At 37.3% G+C, this 19,430-nt stretch overlaps 1 protein-coding gene across 1 annotated transcript in view; it reads right to left on the bottom strand.

Moving 5' to 3' along the window:
• The window catches only part of LOC118616915 (multiple epidermal growth factor-like domains protein 6), a 462,674-nt gene that overhangs the window by 20,734 nt on the left and 422,510 nt on the right, over positions 1-19,430 (bottom strand). The window contains 3 exon segments of the mRNA XM_036242486.1: positions 341-352; positions 355-462; positions 2,567-2,686. Coding sequence (XP_036098379.1) covers positions 341-352; positions 355-462; positions 2,567-2,686 — 240 coding nt within the window.

The following is a 19,430-nucleotide window of genomic DNA, read 5'->3' as shown; positions in this document are numbered from 1 at the left end:
CAAATCTCAGAGGGGGGCGGCAGGAAGAGATAAATCAAAGAACTTATATGCATATATGCATAACCCATGGATAAGACAATAGTGCGATAAAGGTATGGGGGAGTGAGAGAGGGGAGGAGGGGATTAATAGGAGAAAAAAGGGGGACATCTGTAATACTTTCAACATCAACAAAACAGATAAATGTTTTAGCTAAAGTTCTAAGCTCTCATCCCTACCCACCCCGGTGGAAAACATTCTCAGGAGCTTTGCTTTGGCAAGATACTGTGTTATTCTTTTATTAGTCTTGTTTAATGTTTGTCAAATGCCACACCTTTCCAGGGCTGTGAAGCTGCCACTTACTGTAACACCGTTTCCATCAGCTCCCAGCTCAGAGCCGGGGTGGCAGGCACAAGCGAACGATCCCACGGAGTTCACACAGCGGTGGCCGCAGCGAGCAAGCCCTTCGGCACATTCGTTGATGTCTGCAGAAGGCACAGTGGCTGTCTTAGGAGGCTGAATTAAGATTTATGTGTAAACTATAAAAATGAGCTAAAGCACTCCTTCCCCTTCAACCCCCAACATCCACTGTAACAGTAAAATACCACCAGCGTGGCTCCGTAGATTGAGCATCGTCCCATGGACTGGGAGGTCCTGGTCTGATTCCCCGGCAGGGCACATGCCCAGGTCTTGCGCTCAATCCCCAGTAGGGGGCGTGCAGGAGGCAGCCGATCAATATTTTTCTCTCACATCAATGTTTCTATCTCTCTCTCCCTTCCTCTCTCTCTCCATAAAAAAAAAAAAAAAAAAAAAAAAAAAAATAAAAACATTTTTTTTTTTTTTTTTTTGGGTACATGCCCCTAGCGGGAACCAGGACTCTCTGGTCCACAGGCCAATGCTCCAACCACTGAGCCAAACTGGCCGGGGCAATAAAAACATTTTAAAAAGATACCCCAAAGGCTTCATATTTCCAAATAAACTACTAATGACATTAATTCTAGTGTTTTATTTCTATTACACACTTATTTCTATTACAAACTACTAGTATCTAGTAATTGGAAGAAAGAGAAAATAACACAAATAAAAAAAATAGACATTATCTGTCCCCCAATAATACAGGTAGACATCATTATAATTTGCCTTTAGGGATATATATCATATTCATCACCCCAAATGGCATTTCCCTGATTTAGCAGTCAGTACATGTGGTCATAGTTAAGGCAGACTCGGGGCCTTCGCATGTAGCAATCCGCAGTACATGCTGTACCTTTGACTGTCCCTGGGCTGTGCTATTTAAACAGTGGTGTCCTCTCCCTCTCCTGACACTGAGAGCCAAGTTTATTCAGTGTCACTTCATTTTGTGGCCCAGGTAGACCCTGCTCCTTCCCTCTAAATAGATAGGTCTCACCATCATTTTTCCATACTACAGGGTCCTCCTTGTGCTGTCCTGCATGCCATCCTTACCCACAGGAGAAATACTCATTCTTGTAAAACCCTAAGTTGGCAGTAATTAGGGGGATGGACTTTCTAGGAAGAATGACATTAAATAAAAACTTTGAAAAGAGATTACACATTTATTGAAATAGATACACATATAGGTATATGCATATATCTATATGTGTATATATTTGTCAATTTTCCAGAAGTATTTAACAAGAGCCTATATTCTGCGTCAGGTGCTCAGCTAGACAGGTAAGCAGAGGACCAGAGCAGAAATGTTTTCTGTCAGAAAAGTGTGTTAACACAGTCCATCTAAAATTTTATCTTAGTTTTGCCTTACAGGGAAAAAAAACTAACATCACTCATTTTTATGTCTAATACTTTTTTATCTTCTCAATGTTTATCAGTCCCATAAGTCAGGAAATATTTTGATATTTTCATAATTAATCTAAATTCATTTCTGATGTCATGATAAAATGAAGGATTCTGTGATTTCTCATAAGTTATTAAAACAAACATTGTACCACAGGAATGACTTCATTTATCAGTTCTGGTCATCAAATAACTTATCACTTTCATCTTTGAATTGAAGTATGGCTATTTTATTATTTCTAGGTAACAGAAATCTGTAACCTTATATTTATAGAGTTTCTTTTGTTCTTTCTCTCTTTCTCTCTTCCTTTCTCCCTTCCTTCCTTCCTTCCTTCCTTCCTTCCTTCCTTCCTTCCTTCCTTCCTTCCTTCCTTCCTTCCTTCTTTCTTGTTTCAATTATCCCTACTTCTGAGAACACTAGTTTGGACATACTTGCTTTTCCAAAGTTATTTGTACTTTCTGTAGCCTATAATAAAACTCCCTATGTGGTTATAGAAGGTTTTGAAATATTAATTCTGTAATTCACTTCAGAATAAGAAACAGAAAACAAAAAGCATTAATTCTGAAACTCTACCGGACCTTGTTTTTTAAATAATTGAAAATTTCTCTGAGTTTTTATAGTATCATAAAATACCTTTTAGAATGATCAAATAAAAGTATAAATGTTTCTTTTTAAGCATAAATGAAAACATCTTTCTCCTAGCTGTTCTATTCAAATTGCAATACCACACAATTTCAAACAATTACATAATTAAGCTATCAGATTCAAGTTCCTACCTCTGCAGGCTTTATTGTCTTCAGACAGCTGATAGCCTGGGTGACAGGCACACCTGGCCATTCCGTTCTCACTCTGACAGATGTGGGCACATCCATTCCCACCTGTGCAGGGGTCCATCTCTAAAAGCAATTAAGCAGTGATAGTTTGCAACTAATTAACTTTAGAAAGATACACAGGGTGGAAGGGTAGAGAAAGGTAAAGAGGGACCTGGGGCCACAGGGTTTCCCACAGAAACATGGTGAGGACTCTTGAAAACTCTTCCCCACTTTCAGATGAAACTAATTCACCAAAACGTTTCCCACTGTGGATCTGAACTCCCAGGTTTGTACGAATCTAAACATGGATCGAGGCCAACAAAGAATTAGCTTAATTTCTCTCTTCCCCAAAGTATACCTGCGGCCCAAAGTTAACTAGAGGCAGCAGAAATCCTTCTATACACCTTGCTTTTCCCCAAATTTGAGAGCAGGCTCATCCTTAGACAAACTTGTTTTCCCTCCCCTGGATCTCTGCCTCATGGTGTGAGGACAAGGCCAGCTGGGAGACGGGAGATGTTCAGCTGCAGCTGCTGTGGAAATGAAATCAAGAAGTTCAGATCCCCCTGGAACCGGTCAGCTGGCCTCCTTCTCTCCTTCACTTGCTCCTGTCTTCGTATTATCATCTCTGAAAGTCCGAAATAATGTGAAGCCACACATCCTATCAGGAGTATCTCCACACAGAGCTTACTGAATTTATGAATTAAGTGATTCTGGTCTGACTCTGAATCCAGCCTTGTCTATACTTTTGGCTACTGGGGTGGGACTACAGGATTTCTACTCCTGCCCTCCCCATACATTAAAAAAAAAAAAATGCATGGAATACAAAGAGCAAAACAACGTATAAAGCTAGCCTGTCCCCACATTCCCCCATTTTTAACCCAACCACTACCATACATAAAAGCTTTCGTTAGTTTCTTTTTATTTAAATTTTTTTTTCTCTATTGATTTTTAGAGAGCGAGGAAGGGAGAGGGAGAGATAGATAGAAACATCCATGAGAGAGAAACATTGATTGGCCGCCTCATGCACACCCCTTACTGGGGATTTGACCCACAACCTGGGCATGTGCCCTGACCAGGAATCGAACTGGTGACCTGGTACATGGGTTGACCCTCAACCACTGAGTCACACAGGCTGGGCTCATTAGTTTCTTATAAATCCTTTCGGAGTATGAAAATGTAAGTAATATAAATTATCTATCTATCTATCTATCTATCTATCTATCTATCTATCTATCATCTATATCTATCTATCTCAGATGCAATAGACATTGTTTTGCTTCTTGCTTTTATGGTAGGAAGAGATGGAGTTAAATTTGTAAACCAATTTGGGGGAGTATTACAATTTGAAAAATATGAAGTTGCTTGATCCATGAGCATGAAATGTTTTTCCATTTATTTTAGGTCTTTAATTAATTTCAACAATGTTTTACAATTTTCAGTATATAATTTTTGCATTGTTTTGTTAAATTTGTTTTTTTGTATTTTATCATTTCTAATGCTGTTGTGAATATAATTATTTCTTATTTTTACTTGCAGATTGTTTCAGAAGTCCACTTAATTTTTATGTGTTGACCATATTTCCTACAACTTTGTTGAATTTTTTATTAGTTCCAATATGTTTTGTAAGTGGATTCCTTACAATTTTCTATATATAATTTATATTGTACAGAAACATAAACAAAAATAGATTAAAAACTAGGTGTAAATAAACTTTTACTTTAAAAAAATCAGCCATATTAATAATCACTAAAAACTGGCATCAATCCAGATAAAAATGTATAAATGAACTGATATCCATACCATGGAATACTATAAACTATGGTAACAAGCAAGGACTTGGATGTATCTCCAGAGAATTATGCTGAGTGAGAAAAGCTAACCCATAATAGTTACATACTGTGTAATTTTATTTATATAATATTCCTTACATGACAAATTATAGAAATGGTGAACACCCTAGTATTTGTCAGGGGTTAAGAAGGAAATAGGCACGAGAGAAAAGTGATTATGGCTGTGAAATGGCAACATGAGGGGTCCCTGTGGTAATAAAACAGGTCTGAATCTTGACAGTGTCAATATCAATATCCTGGTGGTGATATTGTATTATAATTTTGCAAGATGTCACCATTGGGAGACACTGGGTAAATATACATGAGATCTCTCTATATTATCTCATAAAACTGCACAAAAATCTAAAGTTATCTCAAAAGAAAAAATATAGCTCAGCCACTATGGGTCAATTGATTGAGCCCATGGACTGAGAGATCCCGGTTCCATTCCTGGTTCCATTCCCAGTCAGGGCACATGCTCGGGTTGTGGGCTCGATCCCCAATAAGGGGTGTGCAGGAGGCAGCTGATTGATGGTTCTCTCTCACATCGATGTCTCTCTCTCTCTCTCAAAAAAAAAAAAAAAGAAAAATCAATAAAACATATTTTTAAAAATTTAATGAATAAAGCAAAGCAATATGAAAACAAAATGAATAGACCTTCAGTGACCAGTGGTAAAATATATATATATATAGTGACCAGTGGTCTTAGAAGGAGAGAAAAGAGAATAGGGATAAGAAAAACCTTTGGAAAAAATGACCAATTTTCCAAATTTGATGAAAATTAAACCCACATACCCAAGAGTCTCAATGACTCCAAGCAGAAGAAAAAGAGACAGAGAAAAATCAACCATGACATTTCATGAAGAAATTGATGGAAACCAGTGATGAAGAGAAATTCTTAATAGAATTCAGAGGACAAAGAAAAGCTCATTACATATAGGAGAAGAAAAGATAAAAATGACTGCTTGTGTCTTGTTGAAACTATACAAGACAGAAGACAAGGGAACATCTTTAAAATGCTGGGGGAAAATAAAAACAAACCTAACAAAATGTACATATCGAAAGTGGATATAACAAATAAAGACATTTTTAGAAAAAAATAATAAGCTGAGCATATTCCTCACCACAAATCTGAACTACAAGAATGCTGAAGAACCCTGGTCAGTTTTGCTCAGTGGTTGGAGCGTCTGCCTGCAGTCCAGAGAGACCGGGTTGGGTTCCCGCTAAGGACACGTACCTCGGTTGCAGATTGTCCCCGGTCCTGGTTGGGTTGTGTGAGTGGCAGCCACTCGATGTGTCCTTTTCACATTGATGTTTCTCTCTCTCTCTCTCTCTCTCTCTCTCTCTCTCTCTCTCTCTCCCCCTCACTCTCTTCCACTCTCTCTAAAAATCAATTTAAAAATATGCTCAGGTGAGGATTAAGAACACACACACACACGTAAGTACCATTCTTAAAAGGATGAAAAGAGTATACTAGAATAGCATCTAACCAAAAATATCTGAAGGAGCTATGTTAATTTGACACAAAATAGATTTCAGGCAAGTTGATTAGTATGAAAAGGAGCACTTCATATTAATAAAGAAATAGTTTTTTTTTTCCAAGAAAATACAATAGCATTCTAAGTGTGTATGTATCGAATAACAGAGCTTCAAAATACATGAAGCATAAATTGATATTACTGAGAGAAGCAGACAAGCCTAAACATATAGTTGGATATTTCAACCTCCCCCTACCAATCAATAATTTATAAGACAAGTGACAGAATAGTAACAGGTTACAGTAGTGAGTATGACTTAAACAACTATCAAATAACTTAAATTAATTGACATTTGTAACAACTTCAGTCAGTAATTGCAGAATACACATTAAAAAAAACAACATTTAAAAGATAATCATATTCTAGCCCAGCCGTTAAGGCTCAGTGGTTGAGCATCCACCCATGCACCAAGAGGTCTCCGGTTCGATTTTCGGTCAGGGCGCATGCCCAGGTTGTGGGCCTGATCCCCAGTGGGGGGCATGCAGGAGGTGGCCAATTGATGTTCTCTCTCATTTATGTTTCTATCTCTCTCTCCCTCTCCCTTTCTCTCTCTCTAAGATATCAATAAAAAAAATTAAAAACAAAAAAAGATAATCATATTCTGAGCCAAAACCCAAGTTTCAGTAAATGTAAAGTGACTACAGATGTAAATAGTGCATTTTATGATCTAAATGGAATTAACTTTGAATACAAATTGAGATTTAGAATTTACTCAAATTTTACAAATTTAACAATGCAATTCTGATATTGATGACTCAAGAATAAATCCTGAGAATTAGAAATGATTTTAAATTGAATGAATACATTATCAATATGTATATGGAAAAAATAAAGCAGTGTTTAGAGAAATATGTAATTTATGTGCCTATATTAGAAGAGTGATAAGGTGTAAAGTTTAGAAACTAGTTAAAGAATAACAAGTCAGCCCTGGCCAATTTGGCTCAGCGGTTAAAGCGTGGGCCTGCGGTCTGGAGAGACCCGGGTTCGGTTCCCGCTAAGGGCACGTACCTCGGTTGCAGTTTGTCCCCGGCCCTGGTTGGTCGTGCGGGTGGCAGCCACTCGATGTGTCCCTTCACGTCGATGTTTCTCTCTCTCTCTCTCTTCCTCTCTCTCCCTCCCACTCTATCTGTACAAAAAATGGAAGGGTGTCCTCGGGTGAGGATAAAATAAATAAATAAATAAATAAATAAATAAATAAATAAATAAATAATAAAAAAAAGAATAACAAGTCAATCCAAAATAAAGAGAAAAATAATAAAGATAAGAATGTAATCAGTGAAATAAACAATAGAGACAATCAAGTGAGAAGTTGGTTTTTTATAAGGTCAATGAAATTGATAAATTTCTAGCCAAATTGAGCAAGAACAAAGACAGGGCACAAATTAATAAGGGAATATTATAAATAATTTCTGGAAAAAATATAAATAATTTCTGAATATTATAAATAATTTCTGAAAATATATATGTACACTAAAGCAGATAAATATTATTTTGTTATAATCAGTTACACAAATTGCCAGCATTTTTCCAGGAACCAGAATCTTGGCAGTTAAAGACAGGACTGAGGATGTCACGGGAAGAAATCACTTTCTCAGAAACATGTTAAATATATAAAATAGACAAACCTTTGCAAAACACAATATACTGCAATGCATTAAGTTGACTCAAGAAGTAATGCAGAGCCTAAATAACCTTGCATCAATTTTTAAAAATAAGTTATTAAATAAAAATGTTTTCTTACATAACATGCTAGGGCAAGAGTTTCACTGGTGAATTATCTGATACATTTAAGGAAGAAATTATACCGTCTGTACACAAATTCTTACAGAAAAGAGTCAGAAGGGAATGCTTCTCGACTCACTCCACTGAGCTAGCATTACTCTGTACCCAAATTAGAAAAACGTTACAAAAAAGCAAACTATAGAACAATAACTCGAATTAACATAGATGCAGAAATCTCACATAGCCTCCTGACTGACAATTCCCTTTTGACAAGAGAGCAGAGCACTAGGAACCCACACACATTGGCTGGAAATATCAAGTTATACAATTCTGGAAGATAATTTGGCAGTAATTTATAAGGTTAAATATGTACTTACTATATGGCCCAATAATTGTATTCTTAGGTATTTACTTAATAATAAAGTATTATTCAGTAATAAAAAGGAATGTGCTACTACATATAAACAAAAACAGAAGAATTTCAAAAACATTATGCTGAATAGAAGAATATAGACATAAATGATTACATACCAAGTTATTCTTTTTATATGACACGCAAGAGAACACAAATCTAGTGTAGAGACAAAAATCAGATCACTGGTTGTTACAACTGGGGGTAAAGTAATTGGGAAAGAAAATAAAAAGAAACTTTTTTTGTTGTTATTAATCCTCATCTGAGGATATTTTTTTCCACTGATATTTTTAGAGATAGTGGAAGGGAGGGAGAAAGAGGGGGAGAGAGAAGGGGAGAGAGAGAGAAACATCTCACATCAATTGGTTGCCTTCCTGCATGTACCCTGATCAGTGCCAGGAATGGAACTTGCAACCCAAGTACTTCCCTCGACCAGGAATCAAACCCATGACCCTTCAGTGTGTGGTGTGCCGACGCTCTTATCACTGAGCCACGCTGGCCAGGGCTAGAGAAACCTTTTTAGGGCGATACTAGTATTCACATCTTTATTGTAGTAATAAATGTGGTGTATACACTTAGTGTGTAATATTAAAACTGTTGCATCTTATTGAACGTAAATTATACCTTTAAAATGTTCAGTTAAAAAATAAGGACTATTTTTGTTTGATAGGTTGTGATTTATAGTAAAGATACATTGATACTCCATTCTTTCTATATGTTCCAATGGATGTTTAGCCCCTTCAGAACAAGTACCATGTTTTATCGCGTAATAAATGAATACCAATGTTTTAAAGAAGCGTGTGAGTGACTGACACTCTTCCCCCTTTCTTTTACCGGAAAGCAGTGCTTACAACCTCACTTATTTCTTGCTCTTCTTGTCCAGAGAGGTCATTGTCCGGACTATGATTGAGCTCTCTTCTTCTTCCACCACTCAGTTCCATCCCCCATGAAATGTTTACCAGTGATCTCCGTGATGGCTTTCATCACTAAAAGCAGTCAGTTCTTCTCAAATATAAGAAGTTAGGTAAGAAAAGTTCTTAATATCAACTGAGCCGATGAAATAAGGCAAAGCAGTTCTCCATTGAATTTCTCAGAGGCTTTAAAGTGCTACCTTGCTTTATGGTCATCCAGAAGATGATATGGTATTGAAATTTGCCACACTCATTTGACCATTATACTCTTTTTACTGTAAACCAATTCAATATGTTACTGTTTTATAGAACAAATGTGGGAAATGATAGATGATGTCATACATTTAGTTCTTATAATATGCTATTTAAACTTTAATAGATCAATAACAGGATGCATTCTATATCTTTGAATAGATTATAGTTTCTTGAAGGAAGGTACATGAGGATATGCATTGATATCCTCATCTGTCTATAATCTGTATACAAGGTGCTTCATAAACTGTGGTTTGATGGGGAGAGGTTGTAGCTCTCAGCAATTTGGTTTTAGGTTCTGGTCTGCCAATTGCTAGTGACCTTGAGTGGCAGTAGATACACGGTGGTAGACTCCCGCTGCACAGGGGTGAATAAGCCCATGCCCCCGCCCTCATGGAACATTCACAGTCTGGTGGGTGAGATAGACAGGGTATGAGTAAACCAATAAGAAAAAAACAAAAACAAAAACATGGCAGATTCTTGTGAGTGCTGTGAAGGAAATAAATGAGCTTCTGTGAACCAGTAGCTGAGGAAGGAGAGCCCAACTTGAACGAGAATTCCGAGTACAAGTCTGGAGACACTGAGCTAGAAAAGGATGGCATGTTTGAAGAACAGGGTCCCTTCGGCTGACGTGTAAGACACTGTGGTCCCTGGTTAAAGATTCTGGAAGTTACTTTAAGTTCAATAGTAAAGCCACTGAAGATTTTAAGTGGATAAGTGGTAGGGTCAAAAGTAAAATTTCCAGTTCTCCTGAGTTTTGGTTCAATAATCCTTTTCTCTTTATTAAAGATTATAAAAATATGCTATTTTATTAAGAAAATGCTTTATTTCAAAACAGTCACCCTGAAGCCACAAAGGATAAAAATCTTTCACCGCCTTTGCGATCTTTAATCCCTCAGTATCTTGCATGCTTATACACAGTTAAGACATTTCAAGTGAAAAAGAAATTGCTGTTTCTTTTTTGCTTCCTATGTAACTTGGAGAACATAAATAAGAAAGTAATTTGGATGGATAAACTGGCATGGATTTCACTAAATATGTTAGTTTAACAGCAGTTTAAAAGAATACATTGTAATTTATCTTGAATAGCTCAAACCCTGGAAATCATTTTAAAAACTGGGTTATTAGTCACAGTTTTGGAAAATGTTTTAAGTAAAAAAAAATCTTATTTTATATATTCTCAGTATGACTTCTGACCTCATTTGGGTTTTTTAAAAATAAGAGTTAAAAGTAAGATTTAATAATTCAAAACTTGGCTGTAATTATAATACTTATCTCAGATGAATCTTTTTGATACTTCTACCCAAAGGAGCAGCCAGAGAGATACCCTTGAGTTATTTACAAAATTAAACACATACCTATCTACCTTGCAAAGTCTAAGGGCCAATTTATGCCTCTCATTTTTTTTTTTTTTTGACACGTACTCCTAGCGGGAACCAAACCCGAGACTATCTGATCCGCAGGCCAACGCTCCAACCGCTGAGCCAAACCAGCCAGGGCATATGCCTCTCAATTTTAAGGAAAAGATACTTTCAGAACATGTACACTAAAGCAGATAAATATTATTGTGTTATAATCAGTTACACAAATTTCCAGCATTTTTCCAGGAACCAGAATCTTGGCAGTTAAAGACAGGACTGAAGATGTCACGGGAAGAAATCACTTTCTCAGAAACATATTAAACTCCGCGCACAGCCCCATAGGCCTCAGAGCATTTGTTAATGGGACTTACTAGTCAGAGTCCCTGATTTTCTCTCTTTAGATTTTAACCTCTTGACTTTCAAACATGTTTCAGAGCCAATGATTCTCCTCTCAAAGTTGAGATACTTGGGTTTAACAAAACACCCACACAGCTCAACCATGCACATCTTCAGACTTGAGGGTACAGTGACATTTTACCAGGAAACATGTTCTGGCCCAAGTAAACATGTTCTGTTCCTAAGAAAAATCACTTCAATATATGGTAATAAAAAATATCCACTCTAAAATTCCAATAGCTTCTTTAATTGCTGAAATTTGAAATATAATGGACTCTCCATTTGTGCAGTCATCATATAATGTAGAGTGTGCCTCCGACCTTGGTATTTCTCTGGATCCATTCTTACTTTTTTTTCAAAACATAGGTGTTATTTCCTTTTAAAAGCCCTCATGACCCCTCCAGGCTGGATGACATGCTGTTTACTTGGGTTCCCCCAACACTGTGCACCTCTTTACCACTGTGCCGCTCCACCTATGCGCTTGTCTTTCTCCGCAGACCACGAGCGTCTTGAGGGTAGGGACCTTCGATTTTTGCAGTAAAGAACTCCTCATTTCCAACCCCAGTGCCTGGCATGCATTAGGCATTTGAAAATGTCCCTTGCACGAAGGAAATCAATGACAACGCAATACGTGACAGAATGGCGAGGAAGATAAGTAAGTTTTCTATCTGGTGAAATACCAAGTGGCTGTTTCAAATCTGAAATAAATAAATCCTCAAAGCAAAGACAAGATGAAACAATCATCTGGTACACGCTCTTTAAAAAGAGACAGAAAATCCCCCAAACCTTTAGATATTGCTTTTAAGTTTTGCTCATTACTAATATTATTCATTTCATACATTCACTATATCTGTTCAAGTCCCTCAGTGAGTCAAGTCTGATTTCTAGCACAGCATTATGGATCCCTTTCATCTAGTCCTAGATAAAATGCAAGAAATCTATTTAGTTCATGGAGCGGAGTGCGGCTGCCTTTGGAGCTTCTACATGCTTAATAAACTGCGTGTTCCCTTTAAAGACGAATTCAAACCCACTCGAGGTAGGGTCATTAGGAGGCTTGCCAGGGCACTCAGATATGAAATGCTCACTAAGAATTAACTGAGATGCATAATGGACAACCTTTCCGTTTATGGGACAGTACAACATATTCATCAAAGTACAATCTAAGACTTTGTATTGACTGCACGGAGAAACCAGCCACATCTTCCTAGGCTGCTGTAGTTTAGTCTGGCTGTCAATTTGGCAGTTCCTGGGTTGCAGATTGTGGATACTATTGCTTAACATTCATGTCTGGTTCACATCCCAGCAGTGGCCGTTCACCATCTACAATCATGTTTCCTGACTGCAGCCCAGCCCAGCTGGAGAGCCCATTTCTAACACAATTGCAGTTAGCTCTGACAAGAGGTCTGATAGTCAAATGCCACGTTCTCCGAGGTACTTGGAGACGGCTTTGTGAAGCATTAAGAGATACGATGAGAAAAGCAATGGACAGGAACGAGACATTCTTTTAAAAGTTAAATATATAATTTTAAACATTTCTCTTCCTCAGAATTGCTTTAATAATTATTGCCTAGAATATTCATGTTGACATTTAACATGCTAAACCTTCAAAATGGCATAGAAGAAAGATCAAAGAGACATCGACGTGTAGCCTGACTCCGCCAAGTCCACTAGCTCTGTGACCTTGGGACAATCACTTCACTTCTTGGAGAGTTAAGTCTCTTATCTGTAAAACATACGGGGCTGTTATGAATATTTAGCGAAACAAGGCATGCAAAGAAACTAATGCTATACCAGAATATTACAGGTACTCAGCAAATGTTAGCTGTTATTAGTATAGTAAAGAGAGACATTGAAATAAATAAAAAATAATAAGCTAGCATCAGAAAGAGAGGTTTTAGTATTTAAGATATTTGAAGAAAAACGACAGGGAATGGTATGAAAATCCCACGGTGTATTCAGGCTTGTATATGGCTAAACCTGGCTGGAGTTGGGGAAATAAAGAATTCTTATGTAGGGAGTTAAAAGACTCAAGACAAATACTACAGTCAGCAAAGATTTATGAAATTCTTACCACGTGTAAGGTACTGGGAGAAACAGATAAATAAAGTATTCCCATTGCCCTCAAGGAGTTGACTCTATGTGGAGAGATGAACAAGTATGTACACACAGGAAAAGAGGTACAAAAAGAGGATCAAGTATTAGAACAAGAACCAGGATGAGGAAAGAATAAGTCCTCAAATTCTGAAGGAAGAAACTTTCAAGAAGAAAGTCAAGCGCAAACTGGGTCAATTGCTGAGGGGTGGAGAGTCCACAGAAGGGTTGGTATTTTACGAGTGCTTCCCTGGTGCTAGGCACGTCTCACACATTTGTTCAATATATCCTTCAAGTAAGATGAGGACAAGTATTTATTGGATGGTAGCAGGGAGCAAGGACATGCATTTGGGAGAGATGATAGTTCTGATCTACATTTGGAAATCTTTAACAAATAATGATGATTATTATAATGATAGATAATTTTAAAATTATGGATAATATTTATAGTGCTTAATATGTTCTAGGCACTGTTGTAAGGGTTTTACACACATTCATTAATTTAATCTTCGTAACAACTCAGTGAGGTAGCTACAGTTTCAATCTCCATTTTATTGTAAAGAAACTGAGGCAGAAAATATATTCAAGGTCTCAAAGCTAAAAAGTGACAGAATTTGAATTCGTGGGAAAAGAGGGCTTTAAATTCAGATGGCTGAGTTCAGAACCTGGATCCTAACCCTTACACTGCGCTGGAGGAAGAGACCCTGGGAGCTCGCTCTCAGGACAGCTGTAGAGATGAGCTGCTGACCACGGTACCCATAAAGGGTGATGCACCCAGCTGGCGAGGGCTTCCGAAAATAATCGGTAAAGAGACAGAGTTAAAGTTGGCCAGTAGTGATGAATAAGGGGGCAGAAAAGCGAAAGGGCAAATGGGGCTTTTTTCCTGGGAAAAACGGTGTGGAGGCAGCTTGATCATGTACAGGAACCGATTGCTAAATCCCGGTAAGCAAGCAATGAGGGCCTGCACGGTGAGGCCTTTGAAGGCGGACCTGGACTGGGATTTTGTGGTTTGAGCAAAGGATTTGGTGTTTGCAGTAAGTCTGAATTCCAGTCCTGACTCTGTCAGGAAACCCCTTTCCGACCCTGCAGCTGAAATGTGTTCTTTCTGCGTTAGCTTTCTAGCCATTTATTGTGAGTCTGGCAATTTACTAAGCTCTTTGCATGCACTATCCTATTTAACTTCATTCACAGCCTCATGGTATAGGTGTAACTATTACAGCCAAATCCGAGATGGGAAATACCAATGATTTCGATGACTGCTCATTACAGTGAGCTGAGACTCCAATCCAGATCCGTCTGACCCCACAGTGCTGCAGACCATTAGATGGTACTGCTTCTCTAACAACCCAACATGACCAATGAAAAAAATAGGTTTAAGGATATTGAATCAAATCCACAACTATGGTGCATAAACACAGGAAGGCAGGGGGTTGAGCGCAATGGCAGGAGTGGTCACTGGAGATCAGTTATTTGAAACCAAGGACACAGTGCGTGCTGGCGAGGGAAAAACTGCTCCCGGTGTTGTGAGCAATTTTGTTTAGCACTAGCACTTCTTAAATGGGTGGTTGAGGTAAGGGATGTACAGAAATAATTTGGGAAGAATTCTATGACATCAGATAATTTTAAAAGTGAATAAAAACAATATAAATGAATCTTCATTGCTTAGCTGTTCCTAAATTTAGTGGAAATTATTTTATAAGAAATTTTCTTTTAATGGTGCAGGAGGGATGCTAGAATATTGTTTACAACTTGGGATACTAGACCTTTCAAGGAAATTAAAATTTATATATACATATATATGTATATATGTGTGTGTGTGTGTATGTATACACACACACACACACACACACACACACATATATATTTGCTAGATCTTTTATTTCAGTTTCTGGTTTAGAAAAGGTAAAGTACAAACAGTTCAAATTATTTCCAAAGTGCTACTGCAGTTTAGTATCTGCCATCAATTATTTCCATGTAAAAAGGCACTTTAAGACACACCAATATTGAAAACAGGCACAGGCGGGGATTCTACTAAAGCAATGGTAGGCATAATGCCCTGATGTATTTTCAAAGGTACCATAGGTCAGTGAAGACCATTAGACCTTCATCCTCCAATATGTCATTTGCTCTGCTTCAGATGATCTCTGTCATTACCAAAGGATTCAGATGAACATTTCCTTAGGACAAATGTCACAAAAATAGGAAACACAGGTCTCTTTCCGGATCTGGACTACTCAATCCTCAAGGCCTCACTGAGAGAGCCCATCATATATGTAGGGCACCTGCATCTCAAAGATTTTGCCAACTTTGAATTTATATGAATGACCTTTTAGACTTCTGAGTTATTTCATAGCTCTAAGGTCAGAACAGGAATATTAGCTTGTTTCCCAGAAGACACACAGTGGTGATGTGATTTTCTAGAAATCAAGAAAGGATTTGAATTCAGCATTGCATTGCTTCCCGTTCCACGCTGTGTCTGTTAGGCTGGGCTGCCTGAAGACTTAAGTGTGCATAAAAATTAGATGCCATAAATTGTGCAAATAACCCTTGGAGCCTTACAATTTTAAACTCTAGAATTTATCTTAAAGAAAGTATCATGCACGGGAAGCAAAGAGTTATCTATAAAAATATTTTTAGTAATTTTCTTTAAAATAAATTAAAATATGCAGATGTAAGTATCTTCCATCAAGAAAGTAGAACAGTGCTATTATAAAAACAATAGTATGTTATGCATTATAGAGTCAGTGTGAAAAATCTTGAGTTTCAGAGATTTTGTACCTGGGTTCAAATCCTGGTTCTGCCACTTCCATGCTATGAAATCCTGGGCCAATTAGCTAACCTCTACCGTGTTTCATCTTCTCTTTTGTAAGGTGGGGGTAGGAACAGTGCCTATTTGATACAATTTCTATGAATTTAAATAAGATAATACATATGAATTTATTTTTCAGTGGTGATGGACACAAAGGTAATTTTAAATAAACCTATTATCCTAGTGCAGTCATTAAAAATATAGAAGTTAGATTATGATATTGAATAATTATAAAATATTTTAATTAACAAATTATTAAATGGAAGATACAGTATAAATACGTTTCATAGAGGAATGTTTACTTATGCAAATGGAATACTTGGTATACACCAACATATTAAAAATACTACTTCTATATGGTGATATGGATGATTACCAGTATTTTCTTTTGTGTTATTTTATTATCCTTTTGGGCCAAGTTTCCTTCACTGAATGTGCACTGCTTTTATAATAGAAAGTGTAAAGCCATAAAAATAAAATAAATCGCATGTATACATTGATCCCTGACAAAGTTAAAAGGACCTCAGTAGAAGTGGCTGCTATCAGTATGTCAATAGTTCCTGAGGCAAGAGAAGCTATGATACCAAAAAGACCACAAGGAGAGGACAGGGATGGAGAGGGACTAGTATATTCAATACAGAGTAAACGAATTTGAAGTTGATGACAGTAGAACAAAAAAGTCAATATCTGCTGAAAAAAATAAAAGGTACAATTTCAAAATTAAGATCACTACCACTGAAGTACGAAATAATTATTTTTAATGATCTGAAAATAGAGTGATTTTTTAAAAAGTTAAATATGTAAGGCTCTGATTAAATTCTTAAACTTCTTTATGCTTTCTTTGGGGGCTGTTTTTATTTCTAATTCAGTGTTAGATGTCATGTCAGGATCTGGGTAGGTTCACTCCCACACTGAAAGGAAGTGGACAAATACTGGAAAGACGTCTGAGCTAAGGCCTGTAGCTGACCTCACGTTTTGTGCGGTGGTTATGATCAATGTCTGTCTCTTCCGCTGGATTGTTTGGTCTTATTTGCTCTGTACCTCCAGTACCTGGCTCAGTCCCTGGCCCAAACCAGGCACTCACAAAAAAAGTTACTGAACAAATGGATGAGTTTAAACAAGTTATTTAATCTCTTCAGGACTCAATTTTTACCCATTTGTAAATTTAGAATTACTAGGTTTCAAATCTTTTTAGGCCACTATAACTCATTTTAAATAAACTCTTACATAAAAGTCTAATATACTAAGTCGTTAAAAGTTGAGTTTATCTGATTAAATAGTGACTAAAAGCCCTGGAGCAATTCTACCCTTATATTCTTCCCTGCTCCCACACATGCACATACACACAGGTGCACACACGCACAAGTGCACACACACAGGGTCCTCAAGTGACCTTCAGACTCTTCAACCTCTTAAGTTCAAGCAAGTTCCTATGAGCATTTAATTGAGAAACTACTAAACCGGGCAATCTCTAAGATTCTAGCTCTGATTCTAGGTCTCAACAAAGGCTGCTCAGCTGTTCTTTCTACTCGCCAACCTTTCAACAAATTAGCAAAGTACATTAATTATTTTAAAAATTCAGCCCATTAGCCCATTTCTCTTATACCTTGGTTTGCAATTCCAGAAGTACAAGCATAACATTTATTGATGTTCTCTCGGGCATATCATGGAGATATTCCTGAGCTCTGTCTTCTGCCCTGCTTGCCTCTTTCCTATTTAACTTGCAATGGGCCCTCCATGTCGATAAGCCCTCCACCTCCCTAGTCCCTCATCATCTTAAACTCAGCAGCCTAATAGTCTTCTCCTTATCAACTTCCCTGTCATCATAATGATAATACTATCATTACTGACTCCCAAATAGGGAAGCCTGAAATGCCCTTCTCTTAACATCTTCCATCTCTCATCACATCCTCAACTCAGTTATAGCTCTACCTGTTATGTCTTTGCTGAACTTTATTCAATCTACCCAAATCATCATAACAGATTAATCATCAGAGTGATTTATTATATTACCTCCAAACTGACAACAGATATAGACTCCCCTAATTTTTTCTACATTGAGTCTGAACTCAGCGTGACTTCAAAGCTTCCTAAAATTTGATTCCTCTACTCACCTTGTAAAACAGTTACATTTATAGGTTACAATTTAATGAAATTATTTGTGTCTATCCACATGCAAGATAAACAAGAATTATAATACCCTGTGCTGGAAGATATGGAAGAACGAGTCCTCTTATGTAGTGCTGGAAATGTAAACTGGATCCCTTTCTTGAAGATAAATTAGTAAATTGTTTCAAAAGCCTAAAAAAATGTATGTATTTTACACTCAATAATTCTATATTTAGAAATTTACCCTCAGGAAATAATATGACAAAGATTACACATCAGGAAGTTAATTGAAGTTTCTATTTATCAAGGTTAGTCAAATAAAGTATAACAATTGTGACATTGTGATCTAACAAGAAATATATATATGGTCTTCATTCTCTGGCTCCTGGCCCTAAGAACTTCTAAAATCCTTAGAATTTCCCAAGTGACAGGAATGAGAGAAGCATCTTTTGTGTTTCCATAATAACCTCCTTTTCATCATACCTGATGTATGGTAGTGAGATGATTCTTGGTGGGTTCCTAGATAGCTTCAGGATGGGACTGGTTGCCAGGGGAATCAACATGGGATTGGAGGGTTGCAAATTTGGTCCCCTCATCCTACCTCAATCCCTATACTCCAGGGACTGGAGATTGTGTTACTCACTGATGGCCAAGGATTTAATCAATCATGCCTGTGTAATGGAACCTTCATAAAAAAACACGTGGCCAATGGGGTTTGGAGAGTTTTGGTTGGTGAACACACTGAGGTGCTGGGAGGGTGGCATACCTAAAAAAGGGCATGGAAACTCTGCCCCCTATTTGTAATCCCTTCCATTTGTCTGTTCCTGAGTTGTAACAAATAAACTGCTTATAGCAACTAATTCTGTGAGCCATTCTAGCAAATTATTGAAATCGAGGAGGAGATCATAGGAACCCCCAGTTTATAGCCAGTTGGTCAGAAATATAGGAGGCCTGCACTTTTGATTGGCATCTGAATTAAGGAAGTCTTGTGCGACTAAGTTCCTAAATCTGTGAGATCTGTCTTAACTCTAGGTAGGTAATGTCAGAATTGAATGGACTTGTGGCCTTCCCTTCATCCTCTTCCTGTTATTAATATTAATAACTCACTAATTACAACAGTAACAATAGGACAGATCAATGTAATTAAATCAATTGAATCTCAACCATCTGACTTCATAGCTAAAAACAGAGGTGAATGTAATCTACATAAGCCCACTCTCTTTTGATGGAAAAATATATGTGTATCAGCAAAGTCCCAAATATTAACTTGAAAGAAACTAAACCATGCTCAGAGAGTCTAAGTCAAGTGTTAGAAAACGACTTCACTTCCCTGTTATGTCTTATTCAGTATTCCTTGATCTACTTCTAGGAAAAGAGGTGCTGCCACCAAAATTCAGT

This window comes from Molossus molossus, unplaced genomic scaffold, assembly GCF_014108415.1.
Source record: "Molossus molossus isolate mMolMol1 unplaced genomic scaffold, mMolMol1.p scaffold_m16_p_5, whole genome shotgun sequence".
In the NCBI taxonomy this organism is placed as follows: Eukaryota; Metazoa; Chordata; class Mammalia; order Chiroptera; family Molossidae; genus Molossus; species Molossus molossus.
The sequence above is the reverse complement of the archived record's forward strand: the minus strand, read 5'-3'. Positions and strand labels throughout refer to the sequence as shown.